This window comes from Cinclus cinclus, chromosome 2 (assembly GCF_963662255.1).
Source record: "Cinclus cinclus chromosome 2, bCinCin1.1, whole genome shotgun sequence".
NCBI classification, from domain to species: domain Eukaryota; kingdom Metazoa; phylum Chordata; class Aves; order Passeriformes; family Cinclidae; genus Cinclus; species Cinclus cinclus.
The window spans coordinates 87,278,894-87,306,710 of record NC_085047.1 but is presented as its reverse complement, the minus strand read 5'-3'; the positions used below and the strand labels follow the sequence as shown (position 1 = coordinate 87,306,710).

Below are 27,817 nucleotides of genomic sequence, written 5' to 3'. Positions count from 1 at the left end.
TTCACTGCCTGGTCCCACTGTGCTTTGAAGGGTGCAAAAAGCTCTGAACCATGTCATGATTCCCCAAGCAACCAAAAATTCTCTGGAGCAAGAAAGCCACGGGCAGCTGTGCCACTTCCTAGCAAAAGGCAAATGGGGATGCTGCAAGTAAAGGCAAATGTGGATGGAGTACTGGCTTGTGCGAGACAGGTGGTCCAGAGGGGAAAGGCTGGCATATGTTAGGGGAGGCAGGGAGTGGGCCAGACACTGTGCAGCCATGGGGAATTTTGGACTTGAAACTGCATCTCTGCTGGGGCCTGGCCCCTTTTCAAAGCCTCAGGAATTGCCTGTCATATGTGGCTTGTGCAAGGTGTCAGGTATCAGTTTTCCATAATGAAAAGTACCGTTAGCGTGCAAAGACAATTCATTAGGTGCAACATAGCAGAACTGTAATTAATTATTAGATATTATTTCTCACAAAATGCATCTCCCAGATCACATTGCATTAGCCACAATATTTGACTGATGGAGCATAAACAAGGGTAATGATAAACACCAGTGAATGCAGTTGGGAAGAGATGGTTATCAGGGTGCCAGAGTGTTTCATGTGGGGTTTATTTAACAGTCTCATTAATGATCTGGAAAAGGAAGTGAATAACCATTTAATTAAGTTTGCATTTGATACTAAATCAGAAGTTGCTGCAGACACCTCTGAGGGCAGTGAAATAAATCAAAAGGAGCTAGAAGCTTGCAAGGTAGAAGAGGAAAATGAGATCTGGTATGAAGAAAAAAAGCGAGCTAATGTCTCTGGTATCAAATAATCACGTAGCTATCAGTAGAGGAATTCTGAAGAAAGCACTGTTGAAAGAGAGGTAGGGATGTTAATGGACTATACATTCCCTCACAGCTCGGATATATGTTTACAGAAGCAACACATCAAGGAGCAGGAAGGTAATAGCCCTTCACTGCAGGGCTGTAGTGAGAAGCCATCTATAATGCTGCACTCTGTTTTGGGCACCCTGTTATCAGAGAGATATAGACAAATTGGAATGAGTTCAGAAAAGAGCCATAAAAATGATCCCATATCCCTGGAGATAATGACTTATGAAGAAAGATCAGAAGAAGTGTATGTATAAGGCCTTGTCTGAAAGATGAGTGAAGAAAGGCAGGAAAACAATCTGCAAAAATGTGAGAGCAAAAAGGGAGGAGGATAATTTATCATAGTAACTATTAGTAATATGATGAAATAATAAGTAACAACTATAAATTTTAAAAGGGTAGCTTCAGGTTGAATGTACGGAGAAATTTCTGACAGTGGAATTTGGGATAGTTTGCAGAGAAGTTTCCCAGGGGTAAAAGTAAAAGCTGCATTCAAGTCATTTAAAATCAAATTGGACAACTTACTAGAAAATGCACCCTGCTATAGGGAGCAATATTGCCTTGCCTAGGGAATAAACTGGATGACTTAACATGATATTTCACACCCAGGTCTTTATGACTGTGATATTTTTAATATGCATGGTCAACTATTTCAGGAAAATACACATTTCTTCTGCTGTCAGACCTGACAATACAAACACTTGCTTGCAAACATAATTTTAAAGAAGGCAAGTGGCTCTGCTGACAGCACTGCACTGCTGACATGCAAAAACACAAGCCTGAGTTCTTCAAGTTTTTGCAGGCTGAGTCTTAGGTCTTGAATTGTCGATATCAAGATGGTATATACAGGTAACCAGATCATTTATGGGTAGTTGAAGAAGTGTGCAAAATGGAAGATGGGAGTTGGAACACTCCAGTGAAGATGTATTATTATTGTTATTTTTATCGTTATTGCTATTGCTACTTATGACTGGTAGTGTGTGGTTCAACTTCATTTCTTAATTGTTCACCTTTTTGGTCTCTTGCTTCCATCTCTGGGCTGAGTGTACATTAGACAGCATAAAACTACTTTCTATGCTGCTTTTTAACACGTAGTATTTTTAACATTTCCTAAAATATCGGTGGAATGGGAAAAGAGGTAAGGTAAAGTGAAAACTTGACTCTCCCCCAGATGAAAAAGATGGCAAAGTCTACGATTTAAATGAATATGAGTTATCCCCTATTTTCCTCCCAGTCATAGGAATGTAATGTTGAAGTCGCTTCACTGTTCATTAGCAGCAGAGACAAGCTCACAGGCATTCAGAGACTACGCTCCCTAAAACAGCATGGTTCTTATATGTGGGGGTTTTATATTTATGTTCCTGTTTTCTTCTCTTCCCTCCCCTGTCCCCGCACCCTGATGGGTTGTGTGTGGGGCTGGCAGCCTGGTGGTGCCGCAGCCCAATGCCCGAGCCTCGGGACTCTCCAGCAAGGGGTCGAGCAGCAGCAGCTCCAGTGAATCTGAGACCAGCTCTGAGTCTGACTCCGAGAGCGAAAGCAGCTCCAGCGAGAGTGACGGCAGCAAGCCCTCGCATTACTCCAGCCCAGAGGTAAGGGCTTCTCCCTTTAGGCTTTAGGGTGGCACTCCGTTGCTACACCCACTCACACCTTTTCCCAGCCAAGCCAACACAAGGAAGCTGTGAGAAGATGCGTTAAAAAAAAAAAAAATCCGGGAGAGAAAGTCCCAAGGATCCTCCTCCTGGCATGCTGTGAAATGTAAGTGGGGGGGGGGGGGGGGGGGAATCTTGGAGCAGATTAAAGCATTTGAAACAAAAAAGAAGGAATAAATAACCCTATTACATTTTCCACAAACTGGAGATGAGTGGAGCACCTTGCAAGGCTCACAGCTTGCTAGAAGTTTCATGCAACTCTTGCCTCCGTAGCAATGGCTTGCTTAGTGTGTACATCCTGATGTGGGCTCCCAGCACTGCAAGGGAACTAAAGGCTTCTCTACACAGAAAAGCTAATATAAAATCAGTTTGAGGGTAGATTTTTGAAAGAAATCAGTTGTTCACTCATGCACTTCCCTTGCCTCACTCTCTAAGTGAATTATTCTCTAATACTGCTGCCTTTATGTGATTTCTTTCTATTCACCTCCAAAATGGACTAAACTGAATTACTCACACTGCAAAACACTAAGCCCAAACTAGTCATCTGGAAAGCTAGCACCGAAAATTTCCACACGTAGACAAGCCCTAGCCAAATTGCAATTAAGCTGCCAGTGCTGTGGCACCTTCTGCTTTCACCTCTGCAGAAAGCTCAACAGACACAACAAAGCTGCTTTTTCTGCTCTGCTTTTCTATCAGGATTGACATTTTTACATGTTTTGGTCAATATACACGTTTAGAATTAAACTATGAACTCCACAGCCACATCATACACATTAATGTATGTAAAAATATTCAAAAATCTACCGGCAAGATTGTAAATACACATTAAATACAGTCTGTGTATTTTCCTACTCCACATAAACCATCCAGTCACTAGAATCCTCCCCCTAAAACTATGTCTCACCTATTCTCTCACCATGAAAAAAAATTACGCTGAAAAAACAGCAAACCTTTCCTCATATTTTCCTTGTTTATTTGGAACCATGTTTCCAATTGAGCAAAATGCAGTACTCACAGAAACACCCTTAATATATTTTTCTCGGGTTCTGTCACTTTTGTTCCTTGTTTAACATTTATCTTCTGTCTTTCCTTCACAGCACTTTCAGACCCATTTCCAGCTGATTTTTCTCTCACTTTGTCCACTTCCTACATCTCTCTTCTTTACAGTCTCTCTTGTTGCTCTCCCTGCAGTACCCCATGTCTTATTTCCCATTCTGAGCTTTCTCATCTGACCTGTTAAGACCTTGTTCTCTGTCTGCGTAATTCCCTGCTGGAATTAGTGCAAAGATCTCATGCTCGGTCTCTCCTCTCCCTGTGGGATCTCAAGAGGTGGAAGAAAAGGGGCAAAGAGAAGAAAGAAAGGGGAAGGAGATAAGAGATGAAAGGGGGAGAAACTCACAGGAAGGCAGGAGTGCTTACTATCTAGGCAGATACCCAGGCTACTTGGACCCAAGAGCAGCAATTCCTCAGAGAATGCACGAAGATAATTAACTGAGGCAGGTCGTGGATTTCATAAAGTCCAGCAGAGAACTAAGTCATGGAAACATGGAGGAAGTGCCTCCTCTTAAGCACTTTACACACATCCTCTCGAGATCTGTAGAACTACTTCTGTACAGAGCCTGATCTGTCAAGTGATCATTGTCACGAAACAGCTGCCCCACTCCAACAGATTGCTTGTCTCTTTGCATTATATTTGTGTGGTTTGCCTTCTAGGACATGCTGTATGAAACCTGTGTGCACAAAAATGTGACTCACAAATGTGATGGCTGCAGTGATTTTCACAGGCAGTTTTCATCCCTTGATGGGATATGTGAGATAGCACACACAGATAGGGTATGGGTGTCCCAGGGAAGTGGAATACCTGTGTTTTCCCCAAGGGTAAATGCTTTCCCAGGCCTATGGTAAGACTGATGGCACCAGTTCAAACATGCTCAAGTGATGTCTCTCACTGGAAGTCCTTTTAGCTTTGCATAAATGCTTTAACTTATATTTATGCACCCAGTGAAGCCATCTTCCATAGGTATATGCCAATTTCTAACCCAGAAAATAGAGACAAGTCCTTGGAAGCTCCCTATTGGGAAGCCATGTCCACCTAAGTTTAACTAGTGGACTCAATTCTAGATTTAGTCTTAAAATTAATGTAATCTCTTGGATAAGACAAAAAAAAAAGTAAATGCATCTTGGTTTTTGATTTAGCATTGACTGGTGCTTTCAGATTCAATGAACTTGAGTAGTCCAGCACAATGCTGTGCAGGAGCTCTGAATTTAAAGGTTGGCAGGAACTTAATGTAGAAATCTGCAAACCATTATGATGTCTTCATTCTTTTTTTCCCCCTCCATAATCTGAACTATTATATGCATATACTCAAAGATTTTTATTTCTGGGACAGCCTGTCTTCTGCTTTTGAGGTTATATAACAATTCAAGTGCTGTTTCATGTCTTCTTTAATTTTTTCCACATGTCATTTTGAGATTTTAATGTTGTCCTCAGGTCCCTAAATGCAGTAGCCTAGAGTGTAAAAGCAGCTCATTGTAAAGCATACGTATAAAGTAGATTAGATGAATTGCACCCTAAAAGTGTCTGTTTCTTTCCATTGACTATTCAGAGCCAGTAGTGACTAGCTCAGCTGTCTTCATTTTATGTCTGCAGTAAACTAAGAATAATGGCTGAGCGAGAGCAGGAGACAACATTCAGACTGGTTTCAGTGGTGTGGACAAATTAAGGTGCCTCAGACATTAATGGGAGTAGTTAAAGTTTTGTGGACTGCCAAACCTGAAATTATGAACAAGGAACTGAGACTTCTGGATTATCTCCTGTTTCTTTGCTGAAGTCACAAATTTTTTGAATGAGCTTAATTAATGTCGTACGTGAGAAATCTGGAAAATAATGGCATATTATCTTTTTTCAGATGGTTGAAAAAAATTTGGGTGTCAAGTATACAGAAAAAGCTACATTTCTAAAGCTAAAAATTTGGTTGGTTTGTTCTTTCCTCCATTGAATTATCCTGTGGGCCTTTACTAAAGCTGTCTTTGGTTAGACAATCATGAATTCCTACTATGAGGGAGGACAAGAGTGGGGGATGGGCGGGAAGGAAGTAGAGAAGTTATCACATGGGACAGAGGATCACTGGCCTCTCAACAGTAAAGAAAGATGCCCCTTTCTGAGCCCCACCAGCCCCACTAGTTCACAACCATCAGTTTTTTCCTCCTGTTTGAGGAGTCACATACACAAAAGAGAATGGAATTTTACCACTAGACCAGCTGTAGATGCTATCACTACATTTGAAAACAGGATTCATAGGTTTTGGCTGTCCTGTTATTGACAAAGACTGCAAACTACACTAAACTCTTTGTGCCAAGAGCCACCATGCATGCTGTGCCTAACACATGGGAATGCCCAGAACAGTTCTAATTTTTTTAAGCACAAGCGGCAGTGTTAATAGTAGCAATGAAGTGATAGTAATAACAATAATCATCATCTTCTTCTTCATCATCATTGCTGTCTGTGCCTTAAACATAAGAGAAAGCACCACATTTGTATGGAGATTGCCCAGAGTGAAGTATTTGATAACAAGCGTAGAGTGACCCCATTACACTGGCATTGTTTAACAGCCCTTTACCCTAGAAAGTGTTTCTGGATAACATTTTGACAAGTTACTTTTTGGATGCATGCCATTCATGCCTCTGGTTTCACTTGCAGCCTTGAAGAGATCTGAGATATATAGACATGCTTCGTGGGAGTCATCCCACCTAAATTTGCACACTTCTACTGTAGATACCTACATCTGCTCACCACCTCAGCCTCCCCTTTACAGTCTGTGGAGAGGAAAAGACGTTTTTAGGGCCCAGCTCATCTGGCCTATTTCATATGCCTATTTCAAGAGGGAATTTTTCACACCCTAGAAGAGTAGTCCACTGTCTGGAGAAGGACTTTTTGACTAGCTAAGATATAGGTGTCTGTGTTGTACAGATGAATCCACCCACAATATTTAAGGAAACATATCACATCCTCCTGTTTCTTCATGAAGCCTGGCACATGTGTATGTCTTTGGTACGTTGATCCCTGAAAGCATCTTTGTTCTGTTAAGTTTCCTGGTTTGAGTTTCCATGCCAAACCTATATTTAATTGCAAGTCAGCTGATCACAGACTGTTTATTCCTATTACTGGTTCCCATCTGGACAGCACTGACTTCACCCCAGTTGAAAAAGTGCCTAGCTCTCGAAAAGGCCCTAGAGGCAGCATATTTCCATGACACCAAAACCAACAATCAGAGAGCATTTTGGTATCAGAATACCCTGGATATATATTCATATGTATTTTTATCCTTACATGCTACTGAGAAACTCCCAATTCAGGCACACCAACTTTTCTTCCACAGAATGGTGTGTGGAGCAGAAATTAGGGATTTTCTTTTTCTCCCACAAATAATTGCAATTAGGGATGTTTAACAGATGGGCAAAAATTCTCAAGTGAATTTTCCCAGTCCATCTTTTAACCAGTACTGCTATCTATTCTTGGTTGTCATGATTTTTTTCTCTTGCAAGGTACCTTCTTTTTTAATGTGATCTCAAAGTACAGTAATTTTCAGTTAGAATAATCCTTTGAATTAATTACTTCCAGAAATGAACTGGCATCACTCGTGTACACCCACAATATTCCAAAATGGTATCAGAGGCCAAAATTAGTGAGAGATATTTTAAAATTCTGATTATTTAATTTTGGATTCTTTTAATTTACTTAATGGCCTGCAGACATTTTACTTTTATCAGATGCATCTTAAAGGATTTTTTTAGCAGACAGATCTTAGGGGTTTTTTTCAGAAGCCACAAGGATTTGAAATTTTATTTATCTAAACCTCAAAAGTGCACCTGAAACTCCGGACAAAACCAGTAAAGCAGGTAACACTGTTGATCCTTTTTATTAAACTTCATAATTGGCAAACAGGTTGATAGGACTATAGGTATTATGCTTAAATAGCAGGCATACTACTCTAGGAAAGTCCTGCACTGCCAGGTTATAACACTCTAGCATGTAATCACTTTTTTTTCTGCTGATTTACTGTGATCCCTTGAAATCCATAAGCCACCATTTTCAAGAATTAAAAGATACATAGAGAGGCAGAATGGGATGTAACGGATGAATTGGAAGTTTTTTTGAACTTCCAAAGGGCACTCACTCTGACCTATACTTACAGGGAGAGGTGTATTTTTCCCCATGTGCTTCTGGTGTATCTCCTTTTCTGAAATACATCTGAACAGTGGAAAGACTTCCATGTATAGTGAATATTTTATTATATATCTAGCAAATTCATTATATGCACAGTGAATGGCACCAAACAAATCTATCTGTATTTTCAACAGCAATAAAAAAATGCTGTTCAATTTTAGATAAAGAGTTAAGGGTTGTAAAATACAGCTTCATCCAAGAGAAATATTGACCATCCATTTGCAAGATTTACAGCTCAGGAAAGGAATTCCTCATGTAAGATATTAGGGAGCATGCTTTAAAAAGCATAAATGTAAGCCAGTCCTGCAAACTTCCCACAGGTCTGTGCTAGCTCAGTAATGAGCAAATTAGACACTTCAGCTAGAAGGAATATTTTTCTCATATGGATTCCAATATCTAATTTTTTTGCTTATTTTAAGAGCCTTTGCTCCATGTAGAATGCATACAATCCTCAGTGGGTGTTTCTGAAGGCGCCCTTGGCTGTACAGGAAATCTGTGTTGCCCTTAGGCATCTACTTTAAATAAGAAGTAAGATACTCTTTTAAGTTAGACACTGTGGGTATTCTCTCTTGAGCAAACTTTCTTCCAGAGCACTGATGGTTTTCATGTTTGACTCATGACACAGTTTTTGATTATTCACATGCAATAGCCTAGTGAACCAGATATTGGTTCCATCTGAGGAAATCAGGAAATTTTTCACTTTGGCTTTTGAGGGGTTAGGTTATGGCTAGCCACCTACTCCATCACCTATTTCTTTTTGGGGTTTTTGCCTTTTCTCTTCATTTTATTACATTCAAATTATTGATTGCAAGATGCACTAGAAAACAGTCACACATTGTTCTGAAATAACATTGTCTCAGCTGTGGTTACATTTGAAATCATGCTTATCCCATTTCTTCCCTAGCCAAACATCATTATGTTTTAGATGTGCTCTTACAACTTGGTAGTGTTGAGACAGACATTAAAAGAAAAACTAACAGCCACACAATACGCACAAAATGAACCCTTGACAGCACCACCACACAACAAATGCTTGTGGATTATAATGTCCATACTAGGCAGATTACATGAAGTGCCTGGTTAGCCCTCCAACTCCCCACTACATGCCACTTTGTATGCTCTTTAAATGCTTTCTGCATATACTGCAGTGGCACAGAACACAAAATACATGTCCCTAGCTTTCCTGATAGCTATCCTTCCCTAGCCTCAACTGCACCCCTGCCTTGTTTTCGTCCCTTCCTTTCCCCATTGCATTCTTTTCTATTTGGAAACTTGGAAGCATTTCCCTGTAGAGCCAATGGCAGTACTGCTGTTGTGAATCACCCTTGGAAATGATGCATCACAGAAGCCCTTCTCCTTCTCATCTCTAAACCCCATTCTGAAACCAAAATCATCCCCGCTTGCAAGGCATGAGCCCGGTCCTGCCACGCAGAGCCAGTGCCAATGGGTTGCCAGAGGCTGGGGCGGCTCTTGGACCTAAGGAAAATCTCTGTGGTGCACAGAGGGATGCGACGTTCCCGTGTCCCTGAGGGACCCCCGGCGTGGGGGCAGCAGGGTCTCTGCACTAAGCTCGTTGCCGTCTGTTTCCCTTTCAGCCCGAGCCGCCCTCGTCCAACAAGTGGCAGCTGGACAAGTGGCTGAACAAAGTTACCCCTCACAAAGCACCCATCCTAACCCACCACGATGGCCCGGCGCTGGAAGCCCATCCCTACTACGGCCGCGCGAAGGTAGAGCGGCAGGAAGGACAGAAGACCCCGGCTGAGGGCCCGGCCGAGCACCGCAGTGAGGAGAACCGCACCGCCGGCACCGCCGGCACCGCCACCGCCGTCGGGGACGGGCCGCGGCCCAGGACCGCCAACAAAGCACCAGGCAGCAAGGGCAGCCGGCAGAAATCACCCCTCGCTGCCGACGGCGGGCCGCCGAGGCGGGCAGCGGGGAAGAAGGCACCGCGGCGAGCCGACAGGAACTCCGCCGGAGACGGCCCCCCCTGCCCCAGCGCAGAGGAGCTCCCCCGGAGCCACGGCTTCCCTGAAAGCGCTGCTGGCGAGGCGCCCAGGGCCCGGCCCGGCGGCGGCGGCTGCAGAGCGGGGCATCGCCGGGAGCCCCGCTCGGCCGCAGCCGGTGAGAAGCGTCGGGCACGAGGGCCGAGCAAAACGGCGCCCAAATCCAAGGAGTTCATCGAGACCGAGTCTTCATCCTCATCATCCTCCTCCGACTCAGGCTCTGAGTCGGAGCGGGAGGAGCGCCCGCTGCCCAAGGTGCCAGCGGCAGCCGGGCCTGAGCCGCGGGGTGCCAAGGACGCGGGGACCGGCACCGCCAGCAAACCCCACGGCGGCTGCAGTGCCTTTGGCTCTATTAATGCCAGGACTAGTAGTGAAATAGCAAAGGAGCTGGAGGAACAGTTTTACACCCTGGTTCCTTTCGGTAGGAATGAGCTCCTGTCTCCTCTGAAAGACAGTGATGAGGTAAAGTCGCTGTGGGTCAACATTGACTTGGCTCTTTTGTCCAGGATTCCAGAGCGTTTGCCCGAAGAACCGCTGGCCATGAGCGCCGGAGCAAACCAGGCGGCCAGCTTCCCGCAGGGTAGTAGTGCTGAACCCCCCGCAGAGAAGGGTTTACCGAAATCTAGAAGGAAACGCAAGGTGAGCTGCTGGGGAACCGATCAAAGGGGGTAGGGGAGCCTCCAACAAGTGGGAGGCTAGCGCCGCTTGCACCCACGTCCAGTGCTTGATGGCAGCATCTTCTCCAAGCTGGCCTTTCAGAGCTGGCATTTGTCCCTGCTTCCCACGTAAGGACTGGCCAAACCCGAGGAAATGCCATCCCTGGAGGTGATGAAATTCCTGGCCGCGAGGGATCACAGCTCCTTGGAGACGGCATTGACTGCTGGCGTGTGCCTTTGCATGCCTTAGTGAAGGCATTACCTTTATAGTAGCATAATTTTCTCTCCTGAGGCTTCTCTCAAAACCTGAGCATTTGGAAATGATGCTCAGGTCAGCAAAGGGACAGCTGTCTGCTGTCTTGTCATACTCTACATAATATCACTGCTTGTGTGGTAAAAGAAGAGGCAGCATCTCTTTCCCTTCTGACTGTCAGCAAGAGGCAGGCCCTTCAGTCCCACTCGCAGAGACTGGTTCTGGATCCTGGCTCCCTCACACCCTGATGGCTCCATTTTCCCTTGGGGCTCTAGGTATAGGAGTAGGACCACAGTCAGCTAGCTGCCCCCTGCTCAGCAGCACTGTCACAGTGCTTGGGTGGGCACAGCCCTCTGTTCACATCCACCTTTCTGCCCTACCTCTCCCACTCACTTTCTGGTGCCAAAGAAAAAGCCCCCTCCAATCCATGGCCAAAGCTGTCCACCAAGCAGGCTTCCTGATCTGTTTGCACCAGTCTGACCCCAAAAGTCATTCTGAACTGGGATCACCATCTGCTCAATTTCTGGACAGTTTTGCTGTGCAACCAGTCATCTGTTGCCCTCTAAGCTACTGTGTGTGTGCAGATGGATATGTATATTTTTGAGGACCATTTATCTAAAGCAGTCTTCAATACTATTTTATTTTCCTTCATTTTTTCGCTCTTCTTTTATTAGTATCTGAAAGGTAGCAACCCTGGTTCAAGCGGGGAAGTGGTAGAAACCAAGTTTTATACAGTACTCCTTTCTTTACATGCTGCCTCTTTGTATTTTATTTTTTAAGACAGGGACCAATAATCTCTGATCCATGTTAGCCATATACTCAAACAAAGTATCATCATTTTTAACAAAATGACAGAAGATACTAGTCCCTGACTTGTTGAAATATTTTTGGATCTGTAGTAAATCCAAACCATAAAAAATTATTACTTTTCTCTTCACTCAGTGTGAGAATGAGGAAGAGTGCAGAGACATCAAGAAGACTCACTTAGAGAGAGAGAGTTCTTCACGATTAGCTGCGTCTGCCCAAAGCATCACAACAGCAAATCACTGCAATACGAATGAAAATGGGTAAGCTTTTTCCTTCTTAGTTACCACTGAATAATACAACTAGTTGCAGTTTATTGCCAGGTGTCTTTTTTTTTTTCTTTAGGAGGATTTATTTTTTAATTATTGCATTTTATGTTGAAAAATTAACCACTGCAGTCTCTGTTCTTCTGGTTTAATGATGAAATTAGTAGCTCATGACATGTTCATATACTTGCATTTTTGTGCTGTTGCACAAAGAAGTTGTGAGCTCAAGTGTGAAGCTCATGGAACAAGTAATTATAGCTAGAGTAGTGTGATTGTCCGAGACATATTCCCTAACACTGTGTTGTAGGCAGCAATTCACATATACAACCATGTTGCAGCCCTTTCTTTACATTGACTTTTTTTACTTTCTTTACTTACAAGTTTCAAGCTTTGACTGTATAAATAGAATTACGTATCAGCTCTATGGAAAAGATTGAAAACAAAATTAATAACAATGCCTGCAATACTCCGCTCCAGAATATATTTGAGAAGCAGTATTTTTGAGATTACAAGCATTGCATTCTGTGTAATTAGTAAGTATTCTAGGACAAGGAACTTAAGACTTTTAAAAAGTGAGATTTTTGAAGAATATAGGACATGAAACAAAAGATTAATATTTAGCATTCACTGGCATGGTTTATGCACACAGACCAGCACTATGAATGTCAGAGCAATCACACTTGAATTTCTCTGGGGACTTCCAGCAGTCAAACTTAAGACATGAATGTTTCTAGAGTTCACCTGCATGCTGCTTGGTACATGCTGGCTATCAACTTCTTTTTTTTTTTTTTTTCTGGTTGTATCAGGATACTTCTTGGGGTGAAACTGCTACAAAATAAGAAAATATTTGTATTTATTGTAGTAGGTTTTTCTATTGTACACATCTTTGATGAGATAATTAATACTTGTCATTAATACTGGAAAAATAATGAAGAAAATGGATATATATATATATATATATATATATAGTATTTATTCAAAAATATGCATTCAATTTCTTTGTCCTGACATGTCACATACGTTTCATAAAGTGAAAACAATGCCCAGAACAGTTCCTTTCTTGTGGGTAGTTGCATGCAGACATGCTGTTCCTGTTACCCCAGTGTCATATGTTGTATGTTGCATTATATTTCAGAGAGTAGCATGGCTGTGATAGCTTGCTGTGTCACAGGGTTAATTCTGTGCTTCCTGGAAGCAAGAAAATAATTTGTGGCAGTTGCCTGCCTCTTGGTGTGCTCTGCTTCCAAAATGTTTCTGTAGTTCGTGCCACGGTGTAGGACATGATATCAAATGCTGATATTCCCACAGCTGAGGAAGGGCTCCTGAGGCTGTAGCTAAGCCAGCAGTGCAGATATCAGGACCTTGTGGTCCTCTTGCAACCAGCATCTGCTCTTGCTGGCATATCCCCTCTTGAGTTTTGCCACCATAGATGCCTCTGAGGTTTCTCCTGTAAATATACTCAAGAAACTTGTTTGAAACCAAAAATCTTTCCCTTTTCCTTTTTTCCTTTTATCTTTTTTCCTCTTCCTCTTCCTCTTCCTCTTCCTCTTCCTTCTTCTATACATTTTCCTTTTTCTTCCTTTCCTCTTTTTCTTTTTTCTTCTTTTTCTTCTTTTTCTTCTTTTTCTTTTCCTTTCTCTTGCTTTTTTCTTCTGTTTTTCTCCTCCTGTCTCTTTTACTTATCCTTTTTATTTTTCTATGTTATCTTTCTTTTTCTCTGTCTTTTTCTTCTTTTATTTTGTTTTTTTTTTTTATTTTGCCAGAGTAGTAGTATTCATCTCCCAATAAAGCCACACAGTTTTGTCAGCACAGCTGAGGGCTGGCAACAATGAAAGGAGCAAAACCATCTTCAGCCATAAGTATTTTCTATTGTGGAATTGCAGTCTGAGATGCAGACTAAGATCCTGTTTGACAAGAAAGGCTGCAGGCCCAGAGATACCCCAAATTTCTTGCACCTATATCAGCTCTACAGTCTGCCCATTCCCAGCAGGTCACATCTCTGACAGTCTTCTGCTGCAAGTTGTCCTGCATGGCCTCTCAGGATAAGATGTGCTGCTGCACTTTGGCTGTTCACACTATGTTTAGGTAGGCCCTACTCAGTGTCCAAAGGACATTTAGGAAGTATATGCAGCACAAGTAGAAATTTCAGCTACTCCTCACGAGTTCAGGGCTAAGCTTTTGAGGGTTGGGTGTGCTTCCAAAGAGCTGTGGCTTCCCTTGGCTGCTTTAGGCCCACACTTCGACAGTGATGTATAAACATGGGTAGCCAAGGCATGGGTTTGTGTTTGAAAAGAGGAAAAGAAATGACAGCATTGGCCTGCGCATTCAACATACTGTGAAAGATCTTATTTTTCTTAGAGGTAAAAGAAGGGTACAGATGTCAGTCTTTCAGACTCTTGAGTTTTGCTTTCATAAACACCATTGGTCATTAAAGCAAAACAGTTGACATGGTGTTTTAAAGGTACTATGCCATATGAAACAGTAAAGGTTCTGAATTACAATTCATGGCTTCTTTTACAGCTGCTTTTTAGAGGCTTGCCAGATAAATGGACAAATGTATGATAAGAGCACATTTAATTAGCTCTGTTCCCTGAAATTATGTGCAGAAATGAAGTACAGTTTTTACTGTATTCTTTTTTGTGATTCCATTAAGTATATATTGTCTGATACAGTAACTATAAAGAAGTGAGAATTGTCCATAAAAAGTAATAGGCTGAATAAAGGGGAATGTGGCAGGGAAAGGTATATTGTTAAAACTGTCTTTCTGACCTTAATCACAGTTTTAGTCTTAATGCTAACCATCTTCTTTAAAAAACTTCAGTTTTTTGTGTGTTACTTTTAAGATTTTCAGCTGATTATTTTTCTTCAGAGTAGTGTATCTGTATTTCTGGGCATATTTATATGGTTTGTCTGACTTCTCATCTAAAACTTCTCCCAAATAAATGAAAGCTGAAAATACTGTCTGTGTTACAGCTTTCTGCTTTAGAAGATAGAGCAGCTCACATTTCTCTGTGTCTACTGTTTGCATATGTTTATTTTTGTCTGTATTATCAGTCTATCTGTCTTTAAAATCCGTATTAGATTAGTATAAACACTGCTACCAAAGGCTGGGCACTGAGCACAAAGACAAGCCAGTCATCTTTAAACACATATCCTGTTTTAGTTCACATATGGCTTTATTGCCATGGCTTATAAATTGTCACCTGTAATGGTGAAATAGGGCTCCATCTGAACTTACACTTCAGAGCCTAATCTTCATCTCCAGCTCTCCCTTAAGAAATGGTGAGCAAGTAGCCATTTATCTCTGTTTTTTTTTTTTTAAGTACTCTGATACAGACTTTATATTAACTCCAGAGTGACAATTTGCCTTGAAGGGAAAGAGAAGAAACATGATACAAATTTGTAAATGAACTCTTGGTCCCAATACTATAAGCTCGTTTCCAGATACCAATAGACTTTATCCTGCCAGCAGGTTTTAAATTCTAAGTTTTGGTTATATATAAAACATTTACCTTTCTCAAAGCCAGCTTTGTGACACTCCATTACTGTAATTTCCATTTCTAGCTTGGCAATACCAATAAATAAAAATGAGAAAATGCTTCGGTCACCCGTCTCTCCCCTCTCTGATGCATCAAAACACAAATATTCCAACGATGATTTAACTTCCTCCAGCAGACCTAATGGCAGCAGTCTATTACCTTCAATCTCCTCCAGCAAAAAACATAAGGGTGAAATCCAGTCACAACCACATCCTGGAGACTTCAATGTAAGTGTATGCTGTTGTTCACCATATAAAGCTTAGCAGTATATTTTCCACTTTGTATTGCAGTCTGTGATAGGTTTGCAGAATGTTATAAAAAAAAAAAAAGAAAAAAAGGCTGTAATAATGAATGTTATTTTCAAAGTTCAGCTTTTCTGGTTTGGAGTTTAGCAAGGCATAGAAGAAAGGAAAGAGGGCAGGCTGTAAAACAAGCAAATAGCAAAGGCTACATAAGCAAAAGGTAAAAGCTAATGGCCCAGAACGAATGGCTGTAGGCCTCCAGAGCATTGCCTGGGCATGATGCAAGCCCCCTACATTCATGGTGCATAAGGTCCCTACTGTATAAGGGTTCACTCAGCCACTGCCTAACCATGGGTGTGCCTGCAGACAAATTGCTCTACCTGTCTTAGAACAAACTTCTTCAGATTCTACTTACACCAGTGACATCTTAGCACCAGCCTCATGACTCAGTTCCAGCAGAGTTGTATTCATATCCTTGTCAGAGAGTCTTGCTCACACCAAGTGTGCCCAGAGCACTCTTCTAGATAAGGCTGTACTACAGCACTGCATTGTGGCCTCTGCCTCCAGAGCACAGAGAGAGAGGAGTAGATGCTGCCCCCATTTCTGTATTAGTTCTGTGATTAGAATGCTGGAATGAAGACCCTGTTAGCTATTTTGATTGAAGGAATTTCCATCTCTCTCTCATCTCATCTTTCAAAATCATACCCTACCCTCCAGCCTCCAGGACACTGAGAGCAGATGATGAAGGGCATACTACCATTCACCTCCTCCCCATGACACTGTTCTGCTTTGTGTGAAATACCTAGAGGAAACAATCTGGATACAATCATCTTGATGCCAACTGCTGTAGCATCTGGAGAAGCTGTTAAGGCACTCTGCTGCCCATGCTCCTCTACTTCCTACAAAAGTTATTCATGTTTTTTTAGTCTGTATCTATTTGCTGTGTTTGTTGTTTGATGTACGAGAGGCTTCAATAGCCTAAATATTAGTGCCTAAGCAACTAGGAAAACAAGCTACCTGAATTGTAGCAGTGGTCTCCTCCAGCAATTTTTGCTGTAGGGATAAGTGGTCCTCCTGTATCTGTTAAACATATATGTTTATACTTTTTTCTTTTTTGTTTGAGAGCAGAGGATGAAGTAGTAAATATAATCTTAATTTTGGATACATTTTCAAAAACAGGCTACTATGAATTGTGTTTTCTAATAATGTCTCACAGATGCTTTTGGTAAATTGAAAAAATCCAATTATATAAAATATTCCAATTAAAAAGCCTTTAACATTATAGTTATTAATTTATTTTCCACTAATTAAATGTAAAGCTTTAAACATTTCAACTTCCAAAACATAAATTTAGAAGTTTATAACCCTTTTAGAATTATAATTATGATTCTTCACTGAGTATCTTGAAAATCATTTAAATTCCTTCACAGATAAATGTGCTGGAAATCAAAAGTAAAAGGTGATTGCTTTATGATCCACACCCTTAGCAAATGCAAATTCACTGAGATTTTCTGCATAGCCTAGCAATGCACCATTTGGTCAACATTTAACAACCTTTGCAATAAAATTCTTACGTATCTGATTATTCATCTGAAAACTTTAGCCTGATGAACTGATCTGGATGTGCCATATAGAAGATGAGCGCTCATGAACTATAAATGTTAAACTTATCTTTGTTTTATCCCATCCTCCCATCTGGCACCCAACTGGCAGGCCCAAGTGGTCCTTCAAATATCTGTGAGAAACTGCAAGCAAAGCTTGCCCACAGTGGGCATTTATCCATTTGAGCTTTTTTCCCCATGTCCATGGTGCCTTTCTGCCTGTCACCCGACAACGGAACACCATTTTTTAGCAGTGGTTATCAACTGAAAATCACCTGGGGCTCCCCTCTGTTTTGCTCCATACCAGTGCACAGTAGCCCCCACAGCAGGTCACTTGGTGGGATGAAGGTGCTCAGGCAGCCACATGAAGAACAGGGCTGCAGCTGAGGGAGTGCATGAGACCCTGCCAAAAGACGTGTTTCCAATGAAGCACAGAGAAGTGATCTTTCAAGCTGATCAGGGTAGCTCTGGAGCACAAAGAAACCTGGGCTACAAATTCATGCAACACAGGCACATCACGCAGCGTGAAACAAGTCAAATGTGAGCCGTGCTCTCCTAAGCAAGGTACCATGCTTGGTTGGAAGCTGAAGGTGAGAGGTATAACTTAATCTTCTAAATGACAACAGATCTATTCTTTAATAATTTCACTTACTGTGTTTCAGACTATTTTGATAGTTACTAATAGTTTAGCTCAGTATCTGCTGTATATCATATTGGAGCTCAAACCCTTTACAAAGTGCTCTGAGCAATATCTGTGAATTTGTGGCCATCAGTGTCAGGACACTTACACGTACTCCCTGCTGGAATAGGAGGAAAATTACTTTCCTATTTACAAGATAATGCAAAGACTCTCTGGTTTTTGTTACTTGGGTTTCTTTAAGTTACTAGACAATTCCTAAATGTCTTATCTACTGTTTATTGTCTAGAAAGCAATTCACATCAATTCAGAAAATGTTATTCTCTGCAATAAGCCACAGTTCCAAACAGAGCCTTGGTCACCCCTGTCCATCACACCCAGGGACTGCAGAAGAACAAAGCTTATCTTCGATGATATGTGAGTACATATCCCTTTAAAATAAAGAAAACAATGGCATTTAAAGAGAGAAAAATACAATTTGTCCAACAGGAACTGAGACATTTCCTGAATTATTACCGTAATACTTACTGCACATTGAGAAATTAATGAGAAATGCTATATAAAAACCTTCATTTTTCATCACAAATTAAATTTCTTACCACAGAATTGTAGAACGTATAGAATCATGGCGTCATAGAATGTTGTGAGTTTAAAGGTACCTTAGAGATCACTGAGTGCCAATTCCACTCCGTGGGAAGAGCTGCCACCCACTAGATCAGGTTGCTCAAAGCCCCACTCAACCTGTCCTGGAGCACTTACAGATATGGGTAACTCCACAACTTCTCTGGGCAATCTGTTCCCATACTTCACCTCACAGCAAAAAATTGCTTCCTAACAGCTAGTTTAAACCTACCATCTTTCAGTTTTGAGTCACTCCCACTTGTCCTGTCACTGCAAGCACTTGTCAAAAGTCCCTGAACATCTGGGAGCAGTGAGGACTGGCTGTTCCCTAAAGGACAGGGAGCCAAGAGCCAAGATGCAGAATGCAGCGGGCAGGGGTCAGTCCCACAACACCCGAGTAAGGTGAGCTGGGCAAGCCTGAGGTTGGAGTCATCCCTGCATCCCTGAGCCTTGGCAGATGCTGCTGTCATGGCTACTTCTGCTCAGCTAAAGGTATCACAAAGGCAGGGGGAGCAGAAAGCATCAATGGTTAGCATGAGTATCTGGAGGGACACCTGGCCCTGCACACTTCCACTTCATTCTTCACACATCCCTCGCTCTCCTCCTTTTAAAATAATTTAAGCTTGTAACCTGTCTTTATTTTTGGTAAATTAAAAAAAGCTGGTTTGTCCCCAGAGTAATTTAGGGCATAATATTATTTAGTGAATATAATGGTGAAACTGAAGGTTGAAATCCTTGTATCTAGAAAATCCAGATTCTTTTTGACTGGTAATGTTATGGGCTGCAAATACTGGTACTTGTTTCTGGGTGGTGTAGAAGAGGTTCTCTTCAAGGTATGCCTCAAACTGCCTGAATCTCTGAGCTGTGTGACCTTGACATATTTTTCATATTTCCAGACTTTCACCCATGACATCTCAAACTCCTTTATACCAAAGGTAACCCTGGGATAACAAACTGGTTTCCTTAGGAACTGCTTTCTACCAAAACTGGGATTTTTAATTTTTTTATATTATTATTATTATTACTGTTTTTGTTATGCTTGTTCACACTATCTGGTCTCAAGGTTGACTAGAGAGACAGCAGTCTCTTGTAAAAAGAAACCACATTTCCTACTATAAAGTATAAATAATTCCTGTGGACTTCAAAAGGATATAACTGGTTTATATGTCAAGAAAAGAGGACTGGTGCGATTAATTTTGTGTGTATTCATGGCAGTCATAAGTAGATGCAAGCTGAATAAATGTAATCAGTTTTTCCACCTCTTTTGAAGAAAACTCCCCTGTATATATATATATATCCTTCTTCACCCTCTTTCTCCACCTCCCTCCATGTTTTTAACTCTCCTGGTACACTTCTTCAACAATCTCTCTCCATTGAGGAGACATGAAACTGCTTATAAATACTACCTACCTCTTCATATCTCTTAAAATACTCTTATCATCTGTAATTTACTTGCAACTGCTCAATTTTTTCTGTAGTTTAAATGTGTACATACAAGGCAGAAAGGTGTCAGTATGTCTGATAAAAGTCAAAATCATAGGATGTGCTCATCTCTGGATTAGAAAAAAACATAGTCAGTAACAGTTACAACAGAACTATTGTGTCTTCACCTGATTTTCCCTCAAGCTGCTGACAACAAAAAAGGGACTGGTTTGTTTTGTATTTCCCCTAGGATATAGTCATAGGAGATCTGCTTTGGTCACCATCTCTATCATCTGAGAGGCTTTTATCACCAGCTTTCTCCATTAGTGTTACAAATGATTCCTCTGGCAAGCATCTCCAATAAAATTGTTTCATTTTTTCAGGGAGAGATACAATTAAACTGTTCATGTGTAGTGCTTTCCATGTAGAATATCCCCAAGCAACTTGTGGACTGCTAAAAAAAAATCTAAAAAGACAGAAAAAACACAGAATTAATATATCCTAATTTGGCCTTAAAACCCAGGAGCAGTTAAATGCCTGTTGTGCTAACTAGAGGAGGGAGGTTGTCAAGTACTACAGCTGTCATCCACAACTTGTAGCTGGGATACACCACCAGAGTACCAGCTACACTGGATCTTCATTCCGAAATTCCTGTGCAGAGGATTCACTGAAATTTAGCAGATTAGACTGGCTGCAAATGTTAAATGTCAACAGATTTGACTCACATGTTAGAAGGATCAAATTAAACACGGCAGCCAGTGCCTTTCAAATTTGTATAGCAGCACAGCAGAGGACTTGAAGAAATGCAATACAGTAGGTCTAAATGATGTAGTAATCCTAATGGCAGCATTTGTCCTAAATGATGCCTATGAAGTATTTAATCTCATAATCCATGAACTTCTGAATTACTGTAATCCAGCCATGGCTTTAAAGTCTTAATTTTAATCAGACTCTAAATTTTAAAGGGACTAAATCTCTTATATTTGATTTAAAACAACAACTAATTTTTTTGACCAGTCAGTGTGTCTCTTTACTGTATTCTCAATTTATTTTCTCCAGATCATTGACAACAGCTGTCACTAGCAATAAATTGGAACACAAGTAGGTCAGTAAAAAGTATATCTTGCTTGGAAGAGTGCTGTATATTCATACACTGCAGTATAACAATAAATATAGCTAACAGTCTTCAAAAGACAGGCAAAATTCAACTTCCCCTAGTTTGCCATTGTTTGCTGACAAAGCTAGATATACTTAGAGGTACCCAGCATGCCACATATGGCAATGACATCAATGCTGTTTCCAGTAGTAATTTTTAGTAAGATTACCTGGATTTTTGGTGATTTCTGACTCCATGAAGAGAATGTTTTCAAGGCTACATAATAATGCTTCAAGCCATATTGAGTCCTTCTGTAATTTCAGTGAATAACAGAATTCCCAATAACTGCATTTAGGAACAAAGTCTGTTGTCCTTGAAGTGCTAGGCATAGACATCCTGTGGGTGCCCAAGGGCACCCTCTTCAAAATACTGTTTGTGTGGTATGAAAAAAATAGCAGAGTGTACCCAGCTTCCCAGCTTTCCTTATAGCTAAGTCAGAACACGCTCCTTGGGATCATTTTTTTACTTGAATCTTGAGTTACAATTTCAAAAATGAGGGGTGGTTTTTCTTCACTCACTTTTCTTTTTTTCCTTCCCAAGATAATAACATCTTCTACAGCATTTTTTTAAGTTCATATTTGGTTGAATGTCTCTTCCACCTTTATGGGTTTAGGTGCTACAGACACCCATCAGCTATGCATTGTCCAAGGGACATACTGCATGGTGAGATAGAATTCCTGTGTTTGCGAAGCCATATACCCAGAAAATATTCACCTGTAAAGGTGTTGCACATAGATCTTACGAAAATAACTTCCTGGCATATCGCTTTGTTTTGACTTGAACCCCAGGTGTCTCATTTTCAGTCTTCTCTTGTTATTCCTCCTCAGAGAGGAAAGGAAAAGGTGCTCTTAGGTTGCGACTCATTCATCTGGAAGTGATCTCACTTGAATTGTTCAAAATGCCTCAAGGATTCCTGGAGTATTTAGAGGTACTTTTGTAGTGTTGAACACATCCTGAGGAGCACAGTTCAGGAATAGAGAGTGGCTTCTCTTCCTTCTCATCAGCAGTCTAGAAAATAGCTAGTCAGACCAACATCTACAACACTGAGTTCCTCACAAATTCATATGCTCACTATGGACTGCTCCCAGTTTCTTGACTTTAGGGGATTTCAAGACTACATCTGACTCTCCCAGTCTTCCTCTTCTTCCCTTCTTTCTCCTGGCATTGAATTTCTCACATGTAAGCTGACCATGAGAAAATAACATTAGACATTCCAGACACTGCCTCCCATGGTTATATAATTTAGCTGCCTGCTCTCTGCAAGACCATGGGTCACCTTTAAAGGAACACTATGAGGGCTTGTTTTGGATGCTTCATCAGCTCTAGCAGGAGGTTTTCACAGGGTACAGAATTTTTGGCCACTATTCCCTGTCATCAAAGGAAAGCCAGAGCTGTGGACCTCCTTTGAAGTTAGCTACATCCATGTCCCTCCTCTGCTCCTATAGGCAAGTGGTTCAGCAGGCTTATGTTTATATGATTAAACTGTCTTCACTCTCCAAAATAAAGAACATTCACTGTCTCCTGAGAATAGTCCCTAGCCTGTGCTGTCCCCATGCTGGACCCAGGCATTGTCTCAGACTGAGCTCAAAGCTATTCCACGGAGAATAATAGCAATTACACTGCATGGATGATCAAATGATAAAGCTGGTATCTTTGCCCTCTTTATTTCACTTGCACAGGCATAGCCAAGGAATGACTGGTTCTGTTGATGGACTCAGGTCTGAAATGGTCTCTGATTATTTTGTCAGTTAGGAAAGAGAACTTCTTTGTATCAACTAATTTTAATGTAGCTTTTTCTTACTCTGCAGATTGACTAGAAAATATCTTCAGTCCACAGTAAATCATAACAGTAAGCAAGACAAGGGTCTTCTAGTCAGCTTCAGCAAACACTCCTCCAGGTTCCAGAAGCAGAACTGAATTTCATAGATAGAACAGTCTCTCCCAGTCTTTTCTTGCCTCTGCATGGTAAACCATGAGCAGATGTCAGCAGTGAATAATGAGCATACTCCAAACCCTCCAGCTCTTTGAGTAGTCTAGGTCTCACACTGAATACCAGGAAGTCTCATCTAGCTCCCATTGTTTTTGTTGTTCTGCCACATCTCTGATTCTTGACAGAGCTTGTTTTCCTTAGGTTTTGTTTCTCTGCTAATATCTACAAGTCCATCGCTGTGTAACTGGGAGCTTGTCTACTTGTGCTGGATCACAGAATGGTGTGGGTTTTCATTGCCCTCAATGCCAGGATTCACAGATGGGATGTGGAAAAGATAGTATAATGCCTCTAACTGAGGCTTTATTCCCAAGACAGCTTTGCTGTCCTTGTGGCCATGGATAATAACTTTACGTACATTTGAACAATGTGCTTCAAGTCCATTTTTAACAACATAATTACCCAGAAGTTTCCCTTTTAGATGAGAAGGTTCACTGCAATTGCCCTAGGGTGCAAAGGCTGTGATTCCTCAAGGATGCATTAAGAGTTTTCCTGATCATTCCTTCAACATATAAAGGATATTTTCATCTTTCAGTGATGACAAACCACACTGGCAAGTAATTATAATGTCTTCAGAGAATCCCAGGTAGACTGTTCAAGCTTATTTTTAGCCTGGGAATACTCTGTTCATTTTGAGAACCAAGTCATGGAGCTGGACAGGGACTGTGATAATTTAATACACATGAGGAACATCAATTCCCAAAATCCCTATCAGATGTCTTCCTGGTCTTTAGTGCCTGCTTGTGATTTCTTTCAAATCCTGTGGTTACTGAAGTGTCTTAGACAGGCTCCACAGGACAGGATCCCTGAATAGGGTCTTTGTTTCAGGATCACCTGCTTCTTTCAGCATAGACACCCCATTCACTGACTTGGACTTCACATGTAATCTCACCCAGCAGTTTCACCCACACCTTGTCTTCTTCATCAGGGCTGGAAATATCAGGCTGCCAGGTAGACCCTCTCCCACAAAGGTCTTTTTGCCTTTGCTTTTCACATGCTTCTTGAGAATTCAAGGTGCCATTCTGTGGCATTCTAAAACAAAGTAGATCTGGACTGCTTTGGTCCCCCCGTCTATGTACGACTGATATAAAGGCTGTCACTCTAACTGAAATGGCTTCATTCAGAACATCTATTCAATGTACATTGAAAGAGACAAAATTGTAGTTTATCTGCAGACACACAGTGTTTTCTGCCTCTGCTTTTAAAACAGGAGCTCAAGTCCCTATTGTGAATACTTGTTTCATTCCTCTCTTCACTGGTGCACTTTGTCCTTGCGTGTTTTAGTCTAGATATTGATTTCACATGGATATATTTAAGTCATGAATCTGGGTCATACACAGGAATTTGTAGTAGATTTTGACTGTTTTGCATGTTCTTCTGTATTTTACTATGCTGACATGGTTAGTATGGGGGATTTTGCATTTTTGCCAAAATAGGAGTCCCCACTTATTTTTATACTTCTCCATTTCATTTACATTAGATGCCAAGCTTTAATTTTGTCTGCTGATTTTTTTCAATAAACGTAACTCACTCTCTAGGCATCTATTATTCATCTGTTCATCTTATCTAAGCTATTGACCTTGTTATACTAAACCCAACAAGACAGTAGTTGTATAGTTGTGTGATTGGGTAAATTTTTCTCACATTTGGCCCAACTCCAGTCAGATCTTTTGTTCCTATCTTTCTGAAATGCCTATAGTACTGTCCTTTAAATGGCTCAGTACTTATCTCCTGGCCTTCTCCACTTGCATGCTCCTCTGTTGTGCTTCCAGGCCTACTGGGTCTGCCAGAATGAGCATGAGACTTACATAGAGCTGGGTACCCAATGTGGCAGTGCCATGGGCTGTCCCTCAGCCTGTGTGCCACTATGTGTGCCATGCCTCAGACACAGCAGTGCCATGTCCCATAAAGCAGTATTTATTTTAACTGGTGGAATGCGCAGGAGGCTCTGATCCATCAGGGGAGAGCACTGTCTTGTACAGTAACACCTGCTCAGCTCTATCATTCACCCCAAAGATGAAGACCCTCATCTATGATCCAGCATGTCAAACGAGCTCCTGACACATCCTGTGATGAGACAGCAAATAGGATGTGTACACCTGCCTTTTACATTACATGGTTTTCCTGCTCTTACAGGATTTTCTTCTTCTCCTGGACTGAAAGTTCAGGGTATACTGGCACAACTTCAGAACTGGTAATGAGTTCACCCTGGCTAGCCAATTACTTCTGAATTGCCCCTAGCTCTGTTCATATTTTAAAGTTGTTCATTTTGCTGTTCTACTCCTTTCCAACACATTCATTTTTTTAGGGTTTAGATTACTAAAGTTGTGAAACTGGTCCTATATTTAGAATTATGATTTAAGCTGCTTTTACTACATGCAATTGTTGTACACTAAGGAAGCACTAGCTTTTTTTTTTACAACACTTCAGCAGTAATAATACTTCAGCAGTATTATCTCTGAAGGGTATTAAAATATGCACTTGGCTACATTTATGATGTTTAATTGAACTTTTATTAGGTTTTTTTAATGTATGCTCATAAAGCACCATATAACAGTAAGAAATAATGTACAAGTGGTAGATTATGTAAATGAAGCAGAAAATGCTATAGTTTAGTATTTAGTTTATATAAAATATAAAAATTAGATGAAAAATGGGGTTTTGAATGCAGTATGATTAAAACTGTATATTGGAGTCTTAGCTACACCATACTCTGTAAATACCAGTGGTTGCTTTGAGTTCCAAGGAGATTATTTTGTAGTAGATGCTGATAAATTACTGTACAAAGTAAGGCTTTTATTGATTCACTTTGTTTGATTCTCTTCCCTTTTTTTATTGCATGAGTTTACATTTTTGCAATTATCTGCTAAACTGAAGTAAATTAAATTCAGAGGAAGTAGCAGAAAACAAAGGTGGCAGAGATGCACTGTAATGGCATGGAGCTAAACAGGATGAGTGAAACACACAGGCATTCACCTGGGTAGCGGTAACACCACTCTTAGGAGCTCAACAGCCTGCAAATTCTGAAAGGCTGCTTCTGGCAGAGGAGTAATTACAATGCCTGCAGCCATCCAACCTCATGCTGGGATCCTGCACAACATAACAAGCAATGGAAATGCTGTCCTTCCCGCTGGTTTTCGACAAGCTCCCAGGGAAAGCGGTGCCAAGGCGAGTGAGAGAAATTCTGGACAGTAGTGGATTGTTTGATAAATTTCATCCTGGATTCAGCCACAGCCATGCTACTGAGGCTGCCCTTGTCAAAGTCATAAATGGTTTGAATGCCACCGCTGAAAAGGAAGCCTGGCCTTGTTTGTACTATCAGATCTAGCCGTGGGGGGGTTGTTCTGTAAAAGGCTGGATTCTGTTGCAGTGCCTAGGTGACTGCTTAGTGTTGACTGAGAATGCGTTGAAATCGTTCCAGCGGTACTTGATTGCTTTCCCCGATCAACAGAGTAGGGTAAATTCTCCTCGAGAGCAGCCAGTTTCACATAATGACACTTGATCCCAGGGAGAATTCACCAGCGGCCTGACTTAGTTGGCTCTAATGCTTTACACTCTTTCTCTTGCCATTCAGAGAGATATATGAGATGCAGTAGAGCAGTGTATTAGAACTCCTTTTTGGCTTTGTTGAAGAGGACTATATTTCTAAGAGTACCAACAATCAGATACTCAGAAACAAAAGACTTTCTTGTGTAGTTTAATAGAGATAAAACATTTGTTTCTACCTGTTAATTTGAAGTCAGACTTCTTTTTGATTTTTTTTAACAAGAGTTCTGAATTCTGTTTGTAAATCTGGAGTGAAAGTGCTGATGCCAAAAGATTCAAACAGTTGTAACTAACTTAAGAAGAGAATCTGACCCAATTGTCTGAAAACCAGAGGTCACAGAATAAGTTTCCTTGCAGCTTCAGTTTGCATTCACAACCAGTTAACATAAAGAGTTTCCAGTGCTGCTTCTGCTATTCACAGACACTCCAGTTCAACCAGTAGCCCAGTACCTAGAAATTTTTTTATTGTCTTGGTTCTCTGGCTGTGGCAAGGATGTGATCTGCAGGGGGATCGAAATTTTTTTTGCTATTATCTCATTTTTCAGGCTATAGCAAGGCTGTGATCTGCAAAGCTGAGACCAAAGACCTGGAAACAGTTTTAGCCACGTATCTTTCTGAATCTCATCAGTGGTAAAACACATTTGTTTCTCCTCAAGATGCTTTATCAATAACATATAGGATCTGAAATTAGCATCCATTAAAGATTACCTGTAAAGTCTCCAGTCTGAGATTATCACCAATGTAACTAAATAGGTCAAGCTGTGGACGAGGTTTGCATGGACCTTCACATTTGTAGCAGAGATGGGTTCTCAGTCACTGTAACCTCAGAGTCTGTAAAAATCAGAATATAACAAACAAACTTCATGGATAAAAAATGTGCAGTATGCAAAAGAGCTATCGAGAATAATTAATTTATGCATCAGTTTTCTCATGTGTCTGCATATGTCCATGAGCTCAGACAACCTCTTATCTTCAAGGAGCCCATAAAAGAGGGTGTTTTTCTTAATTTTTTACTTCACAACATAATAATTTAAACTAGTATACTGAAGTTAAAAAGATAGATTATGTTCATGTGCAGTGGGAACCTAAACAAAACTGAACCTGAAACCTGCAACTCTCATAAAAACCCCAGTAAATAATTAAGTGCCCCTTTTTGTTATTAAAATGATACAAAAGCACACATTGAATCTATTGGACATTTCAGCTTCCCATTTTCACCTAACATGCACATTAGTTATCTGAATAGAAAGGTCATTAACATGTAGCAATAAATTAAAGGATAGTATTTCATAGGTGGCATAAAGACATCAGAATTTGACTTGGCATGTTTATTAACATTACTGAACAAGT

The 27,817-nt window shown here is 41.0% G+C and overlaps 1 protein-coding gene across 1 annotated transcript in view; it reads left to right on the top strand.

The window, feature by feature from the left end:
• The window catches only part of AFF3 (ALF transcription elongation factor 3), a 264,286-nt gene that overhangs the window by 220,059 nt on the left and 16,410 nt on the right, over positions 1–27,817 (top strand). The window contains exons 10-14 of the mRNA XM_062514955.1: positions 2,282–2,447; positions 9,330–10,376; positions 11,589–11,713; positions 15,281–15,482; positions 18,025–18,152. Coding sequence (XP_062370939.1) covers positions 2,282–2,447; positions 9,330–10,376; positions 11,589–11,713; positions 15,281–15,482; positions 18,025–18,152 — 1,668 coding nt within the window. The remainder of the gene's footprint in view (positions 1–2,281; positions 2,448–9,329; positions 10,377–11,588; positions 11,714–15,280; positions 15,483–18,024; positions 18,153–27,817) is intronic.